Source organism: Macrotis lagotis, chromosome 1, assembly GCF_037893015.1.
Source record: "Macrotis lagotis isolate mMagLag1 chromosome 1, bilby.v1.9.chrom.fasta, whole genome shotgun sequence".
NCBI lineage: Eukaryota > Metazoa > Chordata > Mammalia > Peramelemorphia > Peramelidae > Macrotis > Macrotis lagotis.
In genome coordinates, this window is record NC_133658.1 from 291,351,723 (window position 1) to 291,369,977 (window position 18,255).

The 18,255-nt window shown below is 40.9% G+C and overlaps 1 protein-coding gene across 2 annotated transcripts in view; it reads right to left on the reverse strand.

The window, feature by feature from the left end:
- PRRX2 (paired related homeobox 2) overlaps window positions 1-13,259 on the reverse strand; it is a 63,518-nt gene extending 50,259 nt beyond the window's left edge. For both annotated transcript variants that reach the window (XM_074210964.1, XM_074210963.1), the window contains exon 1: window positions 12,666-13,259. In XM_074210964.1, the coding sequence (XP_074067065.1) occupies window positions 12,666-12,954 (289 nt within the window). In that variant the 5' untranslated portion in view covers window positions 12,955-13,259. The remainder of the gene's footprint in view (window positions 1-12,665) is intronic.
- Between the last annotated feature and the right edge of the window lie 4,996 nt (window positions 13,260-18,255).

An 18,255-nucleotide genomic window follows, 5' to 3' on the forward strand; every position in this document is an offset into this window, starting at 1 on the left:
CACCCATCTCTCTGTCTCTGTCTCTGTCTCTCTCTCACTGACCTTGGGCCCAATAGCCTGAGATGGTCAGGTTTTGAGGTATGCATAAAGGCAATGCTGGGGATCCCCATGGCTCTAGGAGATGACAGGCCAGGAATGGTGAGATAGGGCCCATTGTCAAGGGACTGACTGCTCTAACTATAGATAGAAAACCACTGGACTTTTCAAGACAAATTCTAATGTGAGTTTTTTAATCAAATTTAATCACATTCCAGATAGCTGGACTAAATGACAAATTTGTCTTTCTTCCTGGCTCTACCATACTACAGTGATTCTCATCAAGTAGCACTTGCCCCTACCTGAGATCAAGTTCGATAAATTCCATCCCAGAGTTGGGGCTCAGTCAAGACTGAGAAGTATGATTCAAATTCCCTAGGATTCTGAAGTTGAGGTTTGGGGGAGCTACAACACTTTTCTGCAAGGGCTTTGGGGCCTCTTTTGTTCCATCTGCCCTTGAAAAACATTTCCCCCAGTCCTGGGCCTTCTTGCTATACATCTATATGTGTCATGAGGGTAGGAGGATAATATGGGAGGAGCCTGGCCTATGAGAACATCTGCATTCAAGGTCCCCTGTGGCTTCTGAGATAGAGCCTCACTGCCCATAAAGTTAGCTGTGGATACTTTCTTTTTTTTGATGATTGTACTTATTTATAAATATTTCTTGAACTTCTATTATTGGGAGGACTTGTAAGTAGAAAATTCAGATCAAATCTGCTTAAATGTTCCCCTTTTTTTTGAATGAACATTTTTTTGTTGTTGCAGTTGACTTTCAATGATTCAAAGAACATATATTAATGTCATGCATTAGGGTGATCCTGGCCTGACCTGGAAGAAACTGCTTTCTAAATATCCACTGGTACCTACTCTCCTTTATTTGTGTATATGTCTTATCTCTACTATGAAGTTAAAAGCTCCTTGTGGAAAGGGAAGGCAGGAATAATAATGACATCTTATATTTCTCTGCCTTCCCTTCACTACCTAGCACAGTGCATTGTATACACATAGTGGACTGTTAATAGGTTTTTGCTGAATGAAGGAATCTTGGAAAGGACATGAAGAGAGTCCCTACCACAATGTAGCATAGAGGGTCCAATATTCTAGGTTTACCCAGGATACCTATGAAAGCAGCTTCCCTGGGGAGGGCAGGTTTTTCCCAAAGGGCTCTCAACTGCCTGACTGGGACACCAGGAGTAACTACAGCCCGAAATGGCATCAGACCATGGCCTGCTGGCTAAAATTACCCTTCTGCTTTATCATCTTGAGAACATTAAGGGCTGTTGTTAACAGATGTTTTCTGTTACACGTTATTTGTTAGTCTAATGAAAGGAGGTGCACTAGCTTTCAAGACCTCAGCGTTCTACAGAAGGTTTTATATGAGAGGCTATTGCACAGCTCTGGTGGAGAGAGCGTCTCTGCCAATTGTGCTTGGCGGGACCGGCTTTGATTTTGATGTTTGCAACCATTTGCATTGTAATTTTAGCTCTGGTTAAATGTCATTTTTAATAACTCCATCTATGGTGTGTAAATGTCTGAGCAAGCAACATGAAAGGCGGGAAGGGAAAGGAGAAAGAAAGACAGAATTCTTGGTCAGCAGTTACAAGTAGAATTGCTGAGGAAAATGAGCTAGCCAATTCATAAGATGAAATGGGAAAAACTGTACCTCTTGCTGTTTGTCCTCTGAGGGCTGAAACTAGATGGCAAGGCTGGAGAGAGTGAGAAGACTAAGAAGAAGGTCAGTTTTCAGGTCCCTCATGAGGAGGGGGAGTAAGTAGCAGAGATGGAAATAGTCTGTATGCTAAAAGCATAATAGTCCTATCCTGTTGGTACAAAAGGACACACGTGCCTGGCTTAACAATGAGTGAGCCTCAGCTGGAAGCTAGAGGAATCAGGACACAGTAGGGGTTAACAGGATAAGTCTTCTCCATCTAACATTCTTTCTTCCTTTACTCACAACCACTTAGGTTGCCATTCTTTAGTGACTTAGTTACACTTTCCAGTGACCTGGTCTATTTTCTCATCCTTATCCCAGACACTAAGACATCCTGGAAAAATTTAGATCCTGGAAATTTAGAGCCCCATCCACAGTGTTGGCTGCCCCGCCCCCTTATTCCAAATTTTATCTAGTCATCTAGGTCACTCTCACCCAAAAACATCTATGTCTTTCAGTAACACTAGTTTATTTGACAGCTTACATACTCCTGAGTATCAGTAGAAACCAGTAAAATGTCCATTTTCCAGATGGACAAATTGAGGTAAATGATTACATCAAGGAAAGGAAGGAAAATAGTTTTGCATAATTTACTCACATTTCTGATACTGCTTTTTAGTTTACCGAGTGTTTTCTTTATGCTAATCCTGTGGTGTAGGATGTTCTATTTTGCTTTTTTACAGATGAAGAAGTTGCAACACAGATAGGTACACAGAACTAATAAGGACCAGGGCTAGGACTTGAACTCAGATCTTATGATTCTAGAACATGATACTTTTTCTCATAATGAGGAAATGGATTTCTCTTGTGGGTTTGTTCCTCCTTTGAAAGTTCTTCCATTCCTTCCTTATCTCTTGAGTTATATGTTCTCTCTTTGTGTCTGACAAACTTCAATTACCTTTCTTCCAGAAGTCAAAATTACTCAGTTTCCCTCTTATTCCCTTTCACTTTTTCTTATTAAGTTAGATTAGAGAGCTCAGTCCTTGAGTCTTCCTTCAAAGGGGCTCTGTAAATGAAATATAGATGTATGTGTATATGTATGTGGGGGTGGTGAGTGTATGTATATAATTTTTTTTCAACATTGACAATAAACTTGTTGGCCCAGACCAGGAAAGTTCCAGCTGCCCATCCCATGTACAGCTGGGAACAGAGAGAGCTGGCAATAAAGAGGGCCTGGAATAAAAACGTCCTAGGCCTGTTTCATTTTAGGACACCAATAAAAGATACCATTACCCGTAAAAGTCCCTGTGTGGACTATGCCCTGCCACACAATGGCCCCTCTGCCTTGGGGTGGGAGCTGAAGGTTTCCCAGATGTGTGGGGAGGGAAAGAAAGAGTTTGGAGGAGTCAACAGCAAAGAGACAGTCTGACACGTGGCATCATGCTTCACCCCTGAAGAATCAAGCCTGACAATCAAATCAGACCAGAGGAATTCACAAAAAGTTCTTCAAGTTTTACTCTCTAGATTACAGGAACACAGCTTTGATTGAAATGAAAATGAACCAATATCATTCACAGAGATTTTTTTCCCCCAGCATTTTTTCTAGTAAGGGGTCTCTGATTCAAGGCAAAACTAGCTCTGACCATCCTGCCCTCAGAATTCTTAACTGAGGGATATACCTATGAATTATTCTGAGTCCTTTCCATTTTCAATCCAATCTTCTGTTCTATATGAGATCAACATGGTTTACTTCCATTCTTTCCCCTTGTGACTTCTATGTGGAACTTTTTGATCCCTTTTCCGATGAAATTGCTAGGCTTGCAAGTCATACCTCGATGTCACATTTTCCCTTCTCTAGTTTATCAAATCCTCTCTCCTTATCCCCCTTCTTTCCTAAGTCCTCCCACAAGGCCTTCACCAAAAGAGAAGTAGATGACTTTCTCCAACCACATTGTCTAAACAGGAAACTCCCCCAGCCTTCCCCCGCTCACCACCTCACAAAAGGCACTTAACCCTTGGCCCCTACCTAATACAAATAGGTAATCTCATTTACTCATTATGAGTATTTATCCTATCCCTGTTCTCTGAGTGTTCTAAGTTTATCCATGTGTTGATCCCCCAAGAAGGGATTTCTAGTAAGAAAAGGATTAGATTAAATGTCCTCTGAAGACCCTTTCAGTTCAGAGATTCTGGTATTCTGTATCTTCAACTCTAAGTACCTGGGGAAGGGAAGGGGAAGGTGCCTGTGGAATTTTCTTCTTAAGAGAATCTAGTATAATTCCAACCAATCAGCCAATTACCAAGCATTTATTGAATGCTTACTATCTTCCAAGCATTATGCTGGAGACTGGGGATAAAAAGAGTGAAACAATCCCTATTCCAAGGAATTTACACTCTAAATGTGAGGAATTTACACTGCATACAGGAGGAAGACAAAAGAGCTGACTAGGGTAGAATGGAATCATCAGATATTTGAACTGAAAGGGATTATGGATGGTGTATTTAGTCCAGTCCCTTAGCTTGGAAAACTGAGACACAGGGGATGAAACAACTTGGCCCAAGGTTTTCCAGGGAGTCTAATCAGGTTCTGGACCTGAAACTATATTTCTTGATTTAGAGATCTCATTTTTCTTTCTGCTATTGCTATTCTGTTTTCTACTTGAATTTCCACTCTGGTATTAGGATAGCTGTATATGTGAAAGAACAAGGGGATGAGGTGGAGGAAAAGTCATAGCCTCAGCTTTGGACTGATTGATATGACTAAGAAACCTCTATATCAATACCTAAGTATAGGGAACTTGCTTGGCCATAACTCCTTTCTGCTCCAGAGGAATATGATAATCTGTAGATGATGGGCATGGAAAAGAAACAGATTCAGATAGTTTCAATGACTTACCCAAGGTCACAGATGTAGGGAGGGGCAGAGCTGTTATTTAAACCCAGGTCCTCCAGAGCCAACATTCTTTCCATACTATTAATACCTAGCATTTAAATATCATTTTAAGTTTTTCAAAGCACTTGTAGGCTATAACTTGTTGCATTTTGCAGATAAGGAAATTGAGGCAGAAATCAGGTAAGTGACTGCCCATATAACTAGTAAGTATCAAGGCTGAATTTGAACTTGGGTCTTCCCGACTCCAAGTCTAGCACTCTATTCATTCTATCATGTTGGAGTTCTTTCCCATTTCTTGCAGATGATCTGTCTGGTCCAGCCCAATCCCTTCTTTAATATCCTTAACAAGTGGTTATCCAACCTCCTCTTGAAGATCTCTAATTAGAGAAAATTCATTTCCACTCAGTAGCCCTTTTCTTCTGTCAAGGGCCAAACTGAAAATGGTTGATTCTTCTATCTGACATCCCTTCGAATATATGAAGTCTAGTGTCATGACCCACTCAAATCCATCATCTTCTCCAGTCTAAACATCCCTTGCTTCTTCAATTGATCCTTGAATGACATGATTTCAAATCTACTTATTCTAGTTGCCCTTCTCTAGATATTCCCTGGCTTTTTACTATCCCTTTTTAAAAGGACAACTCTAGAACATTCCAAATATGAGCTGACTAATGCAATATTTAGAATTAGTGCATCATACTCCCTCTGGCCTATCAGAGCAAGTCCAAATCTCTCCGAATCTAAAACCAGAACCCTCCATAAATAAGAAACATTCTTCATATCATCAGAATTCTAATTTCTTAAACAAACTCTCTACTCTAGAATAGTTTTTCTGTTCCACTGGCTTATTTTTGGAAAGTTATGCTTATTTCTGATTTTGTCTTTGACTCCCCCCTTTCCCCCCAGTCCAAATTCTACACTTTAACTCTCAGAATCACAACCTGAAGTTTTCTCTCCCTGTTTATCCTTAGGGCTCTCTATTCTAAAAGTATATGATACATCTAGTCTCCCTGCTACAATTCATTTCTTGGTGATACTTTGTCTTTCTTGTATTGCATTCCACTTTCAATAGTGGAAGTTTCTCCCTTTCAATTCAACTCAATACTTATTAAGCAGCTATTATATACTAAGTCAATATGTTAGCAGGAGTAACAAAGACCAAAAACCCCCCCAAAATCTAACATCCTTATGTAAGGTGGGACTGGTATTTTTTTCATATTTCTTTCACTAAATAAACAAGAAACTCCAGTAAACTATTCTTATATCCAGCAGAATCCTTTTTACAATACCATATAGTGTTTGACACAGGACTGGATGCATAGTAGGTATTCAGTAAATATTTACTGTCTTGCTCCATTCAAAACCAACTCATGTATAAAAAGTAATCAAAAATTGAGAATTATTAGGAAATCTGCACAATTACCTTGGACCATTTGGTTAAATTGTTCACATCAAAATAGAATCAGTTTATTAAATCTCAGTACAGCCAGCATATACAAATCTATCATCAAACTCTCAGACAAACTTCTTTGTCCACCCTAGTTCAAACACATATATTCTCCCTTTACTTCACATCTGTTTTCAAATCTCTGGCCTGGGCATCAGTTCCTTACAGTCTCTGTCACATGGAGGGACAATGGACCAAAAGGAATAAGGATATATTCAGATAGCCAAGTTGCTATAATTACAAACAATGTCTTTTTGAGGTTCAGCTAATCCTCTAAGGCATCTGACCTAAATGATTTCCTGGGATGGTGTCTATGGTGCAAACTGAGCATCAAGCACTATGACACCCAAGTTCTATGGGGTGCTTGTTAGCTTCACTCAAGTGTTAAATTGGGTAAGGAGGCAAGATCTCACTGAAAACCAGATGCTATATCTAAGCTGAAATATATTAAAAAAGAAAAAGAAAACACCCTTCCAGTTAATGAGTTAGCATTACACAGAAGCCACCCTCAAACATGAGGCTAAGTGAGCCACCAAAAGGCAGATGGCTGAAGCCAACAGTGTTGCTGCCTGTTTGTTCCAGCAAATTTGTGTAGAGCCCAGTTTGTGTCAGTTGCCCACTGCTACTCTGGCAAGGTTAGGAGTTGGCATTAAGGTTTCAGACCCCTTGTGTTCCATTGGGGAGAAATCTCAAATACACACATAGTAGGACCTTAGTGTTCCCAATACTCAAAAACTGAGGGTGTTTATCAATGGAAGGGTTTAGAATATCTCCCCTATTCTAGGGAGCCTCCTGACAACACTGCCATTATTTTGAGATTTTCTAGGGGTATGCCTGGCCTTTTGTTACATAGGGATTGTAAAATCAGAGGTTTAGATACATACTAAAAGGGTAGGTTAAAAGGAAGTCATACTTAAGTAACTGAAAAAAACAATAATAAGGGGGCAGCTAGGTGGCGTAGTGGATAAAGCACCAGCCCCGGAGTCAGGAGTACCTGGGTTCAAATCCAGTCTCAGACACTTAATAATTACCAAGCTGTGTGGCCGTGGGCAAGCCACTTAACCCCATTGCCTTGCAAAAACTAAACTAAAAATAATAATAATAATAATAATAAATAATCCTAGAAAATGGGTAATGAATATGCCTGCCTCATAGCAGAGAAGTAGAAGAATCCTAGAGCACAGTGTTATATATACAATCAGAAGCCCTCACAGGATCAGGTTTTTTCTTAATTATTTTTGTTTGTTACAATAAAGTGTTCAGTTTGGAGTGAGAAAAGAGGGTCTTTATCAAAAAAATTAATGTGATGCAAAAGATTTAAAAAGCATTAAGTATTACATATAAAGCATTAAATTAAAATTTTTAAAAAAGTATTTCAGATCAATAAATATCATTTAACTTTTGACCAATCACCCCTTCTACTCTCTCCAAATTTTTATTTCTCCTTCCATTGAAGATGGTAATCTACAGCAGATCCAGGACAGATTTTGCCTTCTGTGCCAAGTCAAGTCAAAATAAGGGTAGGGGGAGAACCAAATTTAAAATGTAAGTTCCATGGCAATAAGTGGTCACGTGAAAATCAACAGAAAAGACAAATTGGATTGAAACCCCTAACTTATAAGATGATAACTATGATCAAAATATCAGTCTCATATTATCTATGGTCTCTTCTGCTTTTCATTTTATCTCATTTCTTTCAATTACCAAGTAAGTACTATGTCCCAAGTTAATGGAAAGTAGGTGGAAGCTTGGTGGTTGTGTTTTTCTCCCTCTGAAATCTCTGACAACCCTAGTGAAAAGAACAAATTTTCAGCACTAGAGGGTTATTTTTTTTTTGAGTATAGGTAACAGAAAATTTTAAAAAATGGCAAAAGGAAGTTTTGTTTTAACCTTTCACTCTTGACTTTATTTTTGTAGCATCCATGTTACTAGTTTCTGCTCTGCCCACAGGAGAGAATCTTTCAAAAAAAAAAGTCCAGTTATTAATGTGGTCTCTTTTGTTTTAACTCATTGTGAAGGCAGCAACCCAAGGGTTTATTTTCTCAACGTGCTTGGCATATCTTAACGCCCCAGCTCAGACCTCAGAGTTTGATTTGGGAGGAATCCGAGTCCCTGGCTTGCTCTGACTCACTGAAGAAGCTACTGCCTTCCCTACTATCTCTCTGGATGGGAGGGTTGGGGGGGTGGGAGTGGAGATGCCTGGTGTCTGGGAAAAAACTACCCTCAAGAAACAAGCTGAGTTCACCTTGTGGCTAGTAGAAATTCTCTTCTCTCTCTCTCTCTCTCTCTCTCTCTCTCTCTCTCTCTCTCTCTCTCTCTCTCTCTCTCTCTCTCTCTCTCCCCAACCTCTCTCCATTGCAATTCAGCTTGCTCTGTTGAAAAAGCATTCATTTCTTCACATTTTAGTATATTCTATTCTTTCTTCCTCCATCCACCCACCCTTTTTTTAAAAAGGGGGCACACATCTCTTTCTCCAGATCTAGAAAATAGCTCCCTGATGCTTCGGGGAAACTAACTTACAAACATGTTGGACTCCTTTGGGAGTAGGCAGAGCATTTCCAAGGCCAAGGGGCCAGAAGGAAGTTAGAACATGTGGCCAAGCTGGCTGGAAACCGAATCTTGGAGATCTGCCTAGTGCCTGCCTGGGCAACTTAATATATCCTGAAAATTATTCAAAACCTTCCAGGCCATAGATAATGGTCTACAAAAAAGGGGCAGCAGCAGCCAATGGTATACTTATCCTGGAACTGAAAAGAAAGTTGAAATTAAATAAATGACTGCCCTCTCTCCCCCCCATTCCATCTTTTTTAGCAATGATTACAGAATCATAGCCCAAGAGAAGAGGTTAAGGAGTCTGTGAACTTGTTTTTAAAACTATTTTTAGAACTATTTGAAGATCAATATTTTCCTTTGGAATTCTAGGTATTTTGTTTTCTGCATGTAAAACTATTCTTCTGAGAAGGGGTCTATTAGTTTCACTAGAAAAGGGTTCATGATCCCCCCCAAAAGTTAAGAGGATCAGCAGACTTTGGCTGTTGTGTATCCTTTGAGCTAAGAATTATTTTCACATTTTAAAAACAATAACATTTTATTTAAAAATTTAAAAAAAATCATTCCTAGCCTGTGGGCTATGCAAAAACTAGTGGTAGAACAGATTAGGCTTGCAGACCTCAGGTTCAGAGATCAAAGATTCCTTAGAGGTCATCTTGTTCAACTTCTGTTATTTTACAGATAAAGAAACTGAGGAATAGAATTCAAGGAAAGTGATTCTTGGTCTAGGAATCTCTTATTCTCCAAAAACTTCTTCTAACTTAAAATGTGACAAGTAGAATAAACATCTTTGCTTTCCTATGGGGATGCTATTCATGTAATCTGAACATTTTTGCTGCTTAGCTCCCTGAGAAATGGCTGGGCCCAGAAATACCCAGAAACTTAAGAGTTTCCTGAATAGTCAATGACTTGCAGGACCTTTCCCCTAACCTTCAGTCTCCTGGCTTGACTAATATGATGCTTCCACTTGTCTCATGAGAAATATTGAGTTAGGATCAGTAATGCACTTCTGTCTCCTAGCATGCTGGGGCCATGATTGTGCTAATGGAGACCACTTTTTTTTCCAGTCAAGGCCATGATTTTCTAAGAATAGACTAGTTTTCCTCCCAAATCACTTAAGTTCCTTGCCTTTTTTCTCTCCATAACTTCTCCAATCTTTCATCCTTTTTCATTCCTTCCCATCTCTCTCCCATTTCACTAGTAGCCCTAGGGAAGTTATAGGAAAGTGATACTGTTGCCCAGCATACTTCTTACACCCCTCTCTTTCATATTGGAGATACGCAAAAATTATTTGTTAAAGGGAAGTGCTTAGTGTCTGGGAAACTCTCCCACTATGTTCATAACACTTTATGGGTTTCTACAGAGATCATTTCATTATTCAAATTGTCTGATTTAATTGACTTCTCACTGTTTTCTCCCAATGCCAGTGATAAGCAGGTCCAGAATTTGGTTTGTTTTCTGAGATTAAAAAATGTAAAAGACTAAGCAAAATGTGAGCATAGTAGGTGCTTTATAAAAATTAGATATAATTATTTTCACTGAGCATTTTCAGTACCCTGGAATTTCTTGGTTTTTTTAGTTACTAGGGTAGCTAACTCTTCTGCTTGACCCCAATTGGGTACTTACTCCCTGTCATTCCAGGAAGTCAGTTTGATTAAATCAAACTCTCCAGAACCTGGCTCCCTAAACTCTCTTTTCTCTGCTCCTCTTGGAAAGAAAAAAGGGGCCTCTCCTCCTCTTTGCAGAAAGTCACTTCTCTAGTTGTTTCCTCTGACTGGAGAGAGACAGGCTGGGTAAAGGAGACAGTTTGCTTCACCTTTGATTCATTAGGAATAACAAACCCGGCTGCCAAAAGCACTCTGGAGGGAGGAAGACTTGGCCAAATGGGGCTCTTTTTCTTCACAGAGAGATTAGGCATGGCCACAGCTTTGCCATTAATTACAGAGGCACTTTTTGATCCCTTCTTCCTGCTTGACCTTATATTCAGGTTAAGCATCAGTTTTCTGTGGCTACATCTGTCTAAAAACAAAACAAAGCAAAGCAAAAAAAAAAAAAAAGACAAACCATCACCCAACATGAAACCCCTAAAACTCCTGGGAGTCTGATGCTGGAAGAAGAGAGTTGTGGCTTCACTCAGTCTGGGGAACTTATTAGTCATTTTACAGATGCTGTGCTGTCCTAATTTCCTGGCAGCAATGATGCTGTGAAATATGAATATATCCTTTACATGGAGAGGCAAATGATAGGAGAGGGGAATGAGTGACTTCTTTCCTACATTTATTGAAGGGGTAGTCACTGGGCGTGCAGCCCTATGAGCAGCAGCACCCTGAGTAAGAAATGAGAAACAAGAGATACCTGCACCTCCAGGATGTTTACAAGTGCTCTGTTAAATCTGCTTCTCCCAAATCTCTTTTAAATTCCTTCACAATTTGAGAAGGTGCTGATATACCTTTAAATCATGACCACCCCCCCACCCCCAACTGAAGATTAGGTGTCTGGAAGCAACTTGGACTACAAATTTGAAGGAAAGTGGGGGTTAGAACTCTCTTGAAATTTGGATTCTCTATTCATTCCCTTTCTCCACTAGATCTAAGCTTCAAGAGAGAGATGATTGCCCCTGGAAAGTTTGTCCAGAGCCTAATCTCAGAGAACATAGGAATGTGCAGAAGTATTCTGGACTCTAGGAGTAAGTCTTAGTTCCTAGTCCCTTAATGCAACAGGTTAATATTTATATAGTGGTTAATTTTTTCCAACACATTACATGTCATCTCATTTGACCCTCACAATAACCAGTGAAGTAGGTGATATCATCCTCACCACCACTCGACATTTTGCAGATGGGAACACTGAAACTATAAGAGGATGAATTACCACTAATCACATTACTAGTAAGTATCTGTGGCAGGGCTGAAATGCAGATCTTGATTTCAGGTCCAGGACTGCAATCTACTGTGCCACCTGAATTGCTCCTTAGTCCTCCTAGCTAGAAATGTATTTTCCCACATTCCAGAAAAACCATTTAATTAAATCTAAATCTCCAAATAGCCAAGCAGAATAGTCCCCCACCCCAACTCATATAAACAAACCCATCATTTAGATGAAAGTTGGGTGGGGAAGCCAGTCTTTGGCTCTAACCAATAATTCATGAGAAAGTCAATAGTCCCCATTCTCTATTGATTAGCAGTAATAAAACAATCTTCATGGTATAGTGCTTTAAGATCATAAACTTAGCATCAGAAAGGACCTTAGAGATTACCTAAATCCAACCCCTTTATTTTAGCGAGCCACATTTTCCTTAAAAAAGAACCCTACAAAGTAGATAGTGCAATTATTAGTACTCCCATTTTACAGATGAAGGAACTGAGGATCAGAGAGGCAAAGGGTCGTGCCCAAGATCACACAGCTGCGTCAGAGTCAGAACCCAGGTCTTCAAGACTCAGCCTGGTGCTTTTTCCACTAAGCTTCACCCCATGCCAACATTCCCTCCAGCCGCCTCCTCCAGGCTTGTCTAGGAAGTTTCATTTTGTTTTGTTTCTTAAAAAGAAAAAAAACCCAACGACAAGCCTCTACGCCTAGATCTGTACAGTACAGTCCCTTCCGTGGACTGCCTGACTCATTCTGCTCACCAGGATGTTGCTTTTGCTGCTGTTTCATCTCTAGCACCCACTAATCCCTCCGACATCCCTCTCCAACTCCTTCCTGAGGCCTTGGCATCGCACCGGCCCAGGTTAGGAGAGGGGCAAAAGGGAACAAAGTGAGGGGTGTAAGCTGGCAGGACGCGTGCTCTTCAGAAAGACTTTCGGGGTTCCCTTTCGATTCATCCAGGGACCCCTACTGGCAAGGGATGGGGGGGGAGTCGGTGGGGGGATACGGGGCTGAAACCAAGTCCGGGCTGAAGGTATCTTCAGCCTTCTGGTACTCATTAGCATTAAGTGTTTCCCATTAGACGTCCCGGGTCCTCATCAGAGAGCTGCCGCCCTCCGCCCCGACCCAGGATCCGGGCTTTTCAAGGAGCTCATCTGGGTGGCGGGCCAGTGGGTGGGTAGGATCCCCCTCTGGCCCTCCCGCAGAGTCGCGGGGTCACTTACTGTCCTGGGGCGCCGCCTCGCTGCCACTGCTCCCCCCGGACGGCTCCTGCAGCCCCCGGCTGCCGTCTCGGGGCTCGGCCCGGGGCTCGCGACCTCCGTTCCTGCCCGCGGCCGCCACCTCCTCCAGGTCCAAGAGGTGGCTGACGCTGAAGTTCTTCCTGGCCTGGGCGCAGTCCCCCGGCTCCAGGAGGCGGCCGCCGAGGGGCTGCTGCGGCCCGAACGCCTTGTCCATGCCGAAGGCGCCGGAGGGGGCGGAGGGGGCAGCGGCCGGGCCGCTGGGGCTGTCCATGCCCCGGGCGGGCGGGCGAGCCTCCGAGTCTCGAGGCCAGCGAGATCCGGCCGCCCGGAGCCCCTCTGCGAAATACACTTTCTTAAACGCCTGCCCCCCCCCGCACCCCCTCACTTTCTCTAACTCCTGTTCCGCTTTGTGCTGACTCTGAGAAAACAAACTTTTTCTCCCACTTTCCTCTTCTTTCTCCTTCGCTTTCTCCCCGAAGTTGTTAAAAAACACAATCTCCGCTCTCCACACGCCCCTTCTTGGAGGGAACCTCTTTCCTTCGTTTCTCCCTCCTTCCTTTCCTCCTCCTCCTCCTCCTCTACCCCTCCTCCTCTACCCCTCCTCCTCCTCACTCTAGTCCTCTCCCCTTCTCCAGCCCGTGGAGGAGCGGTGGGGGTTGGGGTGGGCGTGGGGTCAAAATAGGGGAGTCAGAACCTAAAGGCATAAAAAGAAATTTGGGGAGTTGGGAGTATTGGAAGGGTATTTTTTCCCCTCACAGCCCCCAACACACACACACACACACACACACACACACACACACACACACACACACACACACACAAACACAGAGAAAGTTAAGAACTATCAACAAGTGTCAAAGAATGTATTTCCTAGTTAGAAAACTGTTATGGATAGTAGTGGTGGGTGGATGGGGATGTGTTTTTTCCCTTTCCTTCCCATCTTCAAATTCCTTTGGAAGTGGGAAACTGATGAAAGTTAAAGGGGAAAAGCTTCATTACCTTCTTTTTTTACCCATCACTATACTATCTTTCCAATACTGCCCCTACCACCACACCAACACAAGACCTCCACCCTGAAATGGAATGGCTTCAGAAACTTCAAAATCCCCACTGCTTCTCCAGCCTCGACTCAAGGTCATCTCCTATGGGCAAATCTAGCCTTCTGATTTTAAGGAGATAATTGTACCCCATACCAGAATCAAAAACACCCCATCCCCAGGGACAGTTCAAGGAACCTCCCTAATGGAAACCGGGAAAGGAAAAAAAAGTTCCTATTTAACATTTTTTTTTTAAAGAAAGATAGATAAGCTTTGAAAGTGAGGTTAAGGCTTATATGTATGTTTGGAAGAGTTTTAACTATACATTCTCAAAGCCAAGAGGGAAAGTTCCATAAGACATTTTTTATGGATGTTTGGACACAGTTCTTTTCTACATTATAAATACATGCAGAACAAGAAAATAATTAGAAAGTACATTCAAAACTATGAACACTTAAAACTCTGACAGGATAGCAACTTGTAAATTACTCTTTCCATTGCCCCCTGCTTTGTCTTTATCCATTCACATATGTATAAACACATTCATGTTCACAATTGTTAGTGAGTTTACTTTTGTGGTCCTGATTCCTTTATCTTACATTAGTTTTAAACATTGCTTTATGCTCATCTTAGTCATTTTCAATGGCAGCGTATTATCTCATACCTTAGTGGAGCACAGTTTGTTTAGCCAAACTCCAACTTGAACACAGGTTGTTTCCAGTTTTCCCTTTTTTACAGATAGCACTGCTATAAGATAAATGTGTACAGATGATCTTTTCACTATTTCTGTTTATTGTACTATAACTTTAATAATGGCATAACCCATTGCTTTAACTTTTTTATTATTAAGGAAACATTTCTGTGTGCTCATTTTAAAATTATAGGCATTCCTTTTTTTTTAAAGTTATTCTCTCATAACAATTTCAAATGTTGGTTCAACTGAAACTTTTGGAGTTGTGTGAACTTTTTTGTTTTCTTTTAAAGAAACAACCCCGACCTAATTAGAGTAGACCCCATTGTCTCTATGTAATGGACACATCCATAGCAACTGATTTTGAGGTCATCTGGAGAAAGCCCCAGAGACAACAAAGATTTCCCTTCCTTTGCAAATAGCATCTTAAGAATGAAGAATAGTGTCAGTGAAAGACAGACAATTTTAATAACAGTATTAAACTTTAAAGTATAGTATAGGACTTTCAAGCTTACAACCCTGTGAAATAGGTAAGAATTGGGGGCAGCTAGGTGGCACAGTGGATTAAGCAGGAGGACCTGGGTTCAAATCTAACCTCAGACACTTAATTATCTAGCTTTGTGAGCATGGGCAAGTCACTTAACCCAATTACCTTGCAAAAACAAAAGAAATAAGTAAGGAATTACAAGTATTTTAATCTTGTTTACAGAAGAAGAAACTAAGGCTAAGAAAACTTAAATAATTTGTGCAGGTAACACACAGGGAACAGAGGTAAAAGTCAAATCCAGATTTTCCATGACTCCTGATAGAGCATGCAAAGTAGGATTTAGAGTCTGAAGACCCAGGTGATCTTGAATAAATTGCCTCACATCTTTTAAGTGACTTCATCTCTATAAAATTAAGAAATTGAGTTAGGTACTTTTATAACTTCATGAAGTTTTAAAAATCTATGATTCCATGCCATGTAGTCAGAGAGAATGTATTCTTTCCTCCACTCAACAGACAGCATGGAATATAGGTACAGCCCAGGTTTTGGAATCAAAGGATTTGAGCTCTCCTACCTGTTATATCTTACTTGGAAAGTTCCTTCTCTCTCTAGACCTCAGTTTCCTTATCTGTAAAGGAAGGAGTTGAATTGGATCATCCTTAAAATCCCTTTGAAGTCTAAATCCTATGATTGGATTTAATTCAACAAATATTTAATAAATTCCTATGTGCAAACCATTATGCAAGAAAACACAAAGGCAAAAAAAGAAAAAGGCCCTATAGAGCATTATTGAGGATTATGGAAGAATCCTGAGCTGATACTTGAAAAAAGAAGAGGATTCTGGTAGAGTTAGATGAGGAAGGAGTGCATTCCAGGCAGGAGCCTGGGTCTCAGATGAGAATGTATTCCAAGCATAAGGGACAACCTTTCCAATGATCTAATGTTCAAGAAGCCAATGACTACCCTATTATAGAGTCCTAAGATATCAGAATAAAATACAAATTCCTTTTGCATTTAAAACCTTTCACAATGAGATTGCAACCTATCTTCTCAGATTGATTTTGCACCATTCTTCACCCACTGGGTTCTCCTATACTTGATAAGATATTTTCAGACATTAGATCATTGCAAAGGTTGTCCCTTATACTTGGAATGCATTCTCATCTTACTTCCACCTAGGTTCTTTCAAGGCTCACCTCAATCCCCATTTGTTACCTGAGACCCTTCCTGATTGCTCCAGTTGTTAGTACTTCTCCCTTTACTTCCTTCTTCATTACCCCCACGAATGTGTTATATTTACTTTGTACATTATTTATTTTTGTATTTGTTTATTGGTTAATATATTCCCCACCACCACCAGTAGAAGGAGGGTTTGGGATTCAACTTCACAGAACAAGGTATTCTTCCCAGGTTAAATTCATTGCCTCTAATCTCACCATCATGGGGCTCATGGGGCCTCCCTCAATCTTGTCTCCCCTCTGATCAAGAGGGAGTACCAAACTCTTTCAATGCCTTCCCTTATAGAGGACAGAAACTGGACTTTTTGACTCTTTATATTCTCCATCTGATTCTCTGCCTGGTTTCCACACCATAAAACAAAATATGCCCTCTTCTCCCATGCCCCCTCAACTCTGTCCCTGCTTTCTTAACTCCAGAGACTGTCTTTCTTTTTGTTAATTGTATCTTCAATGCCAAGATTGTTGTTGTTTGTTTTTCATTCTCTAAGAGGACCTTGACATCAAAGGAGGTGATGTCATAACATGCAAGTGAATTGGATTTAAGAGAGGGAGGACTGGGCAAAGTCACCAGCTTTACTGTCTTCTCTGAAGCCATCTGGGTCCAGTGGCCAGATATGGATCAGAACAACTGGAGATGACCCAAGATGCAATGGGAGAGAGATCCTGGTCTTTTTAAGCTAACATCTTTAACAGATCTATGGTATAAGGTCTTGCCAAACCCTTTGCAGGGCTGCTTATTCACTTTTGGTGTCTATCTGGCACTCAACTCTCTTGTGACTCCAAGAAGCTGTAACATGTCCAGTGGTTAAATCTCATAAACCTCTTGGCAAATGGGCTAACTCAAGTTAAGAGTAACTGACAGGTTTCCAACTCATGGTGAATTTGGAGGGTGTCTACCCCCAGCATATGAAGACTTCCTCTTAGGAATGATCAGATTAGAACAATTTTTTCCAGTGTCCATATGGGCAGAAGAAGCAAGTGTTGAGGTGTACCTAGAGCTTGATCAGACATTAAAAGTCATCTATTGCCCCCTGGGCCATTGACTGTGGTCTTGTCTTTTGCTTCCCACTGGACTTGAATGTCTCTGGAAGAGAGAATGAGGCGAATAATTTTGTGAAACTCTGTCTTACTTAAGTCCAATTCACAGACAACTCAAGACATCATTTGATATCAGTGGCCCTCTTCCAATAAAGAATTGACAAATAACAATAATCCTCAAAGCTGGGCACAAAGAAGGTACTTGGGGAAGAAGTGCTTGGGGAAAGTCAATAAAACTGAAATAGTTTGCAAGTCAGTCTTAAGAATGTAGACCCCAGTTTAAACTTACCCTTTTCTCCTCTCCCCACCTTCTCCTCTGGGTCCTTCCATCCTTCTTTTCCCCTTCTTCCTCCTGTCTCTATCCTTCTCCCAAAAATGGGGTGAGGGGAGGGAATTCTTCATTACCAGATGCTCATGATTTAAAATTTTTGTTATTCTTTAAAGATTTGAATAAGTTTCTTTGGTATTTTATCTCTACTCTCATCCCTCTTATCTCCATTATGTTGTAAGATTTTAAAAAAAAATGGAGCAGCTAAAGAGCTGGACCTGGAGTCAGGAAGACTCATCTTCCTGAGTTCAAATTTGACCTCAGATTCTTACTAGCTTTGTGACTCTGAGCAGGTTATTTAACCTTGTCTGCCTCAGTTTATTCATCTGTCAAATGAGCTGGAGAAGGAAATGGCAAACTACTCCAGTAACCAAGAAAACTCAAATGGGTAACAAAGAGTCAGTTGCAACTGAGTAACAATGAAGAAAAAAATTATCTCAAAATTTTTTTTGTGGGGGGGGGGGAAAGGAGAAGAAATTCTCTTAACCCCAAAAAGCAAATATGGAAATAAATTGGTCTTTCAAATTATTTTTTATTAATTTCCTTTTGTTAGAAATAAATCTGTTAGCAATTTATTTAAGGGGGGGAGAGAATGAGGCCCAAGTAGGCAGGGCACCTTAATTTCTTTAGTGCATTTCCCATGGGTTTCTGATGATGCATATAATTAGGACTGGTCCTGTGTCTTTTTGTAAATTTGTAAAACATTTATCAAGTGCCCACTTTGAAGAGCACTGTGCTTGCTGTTGGTAGGTG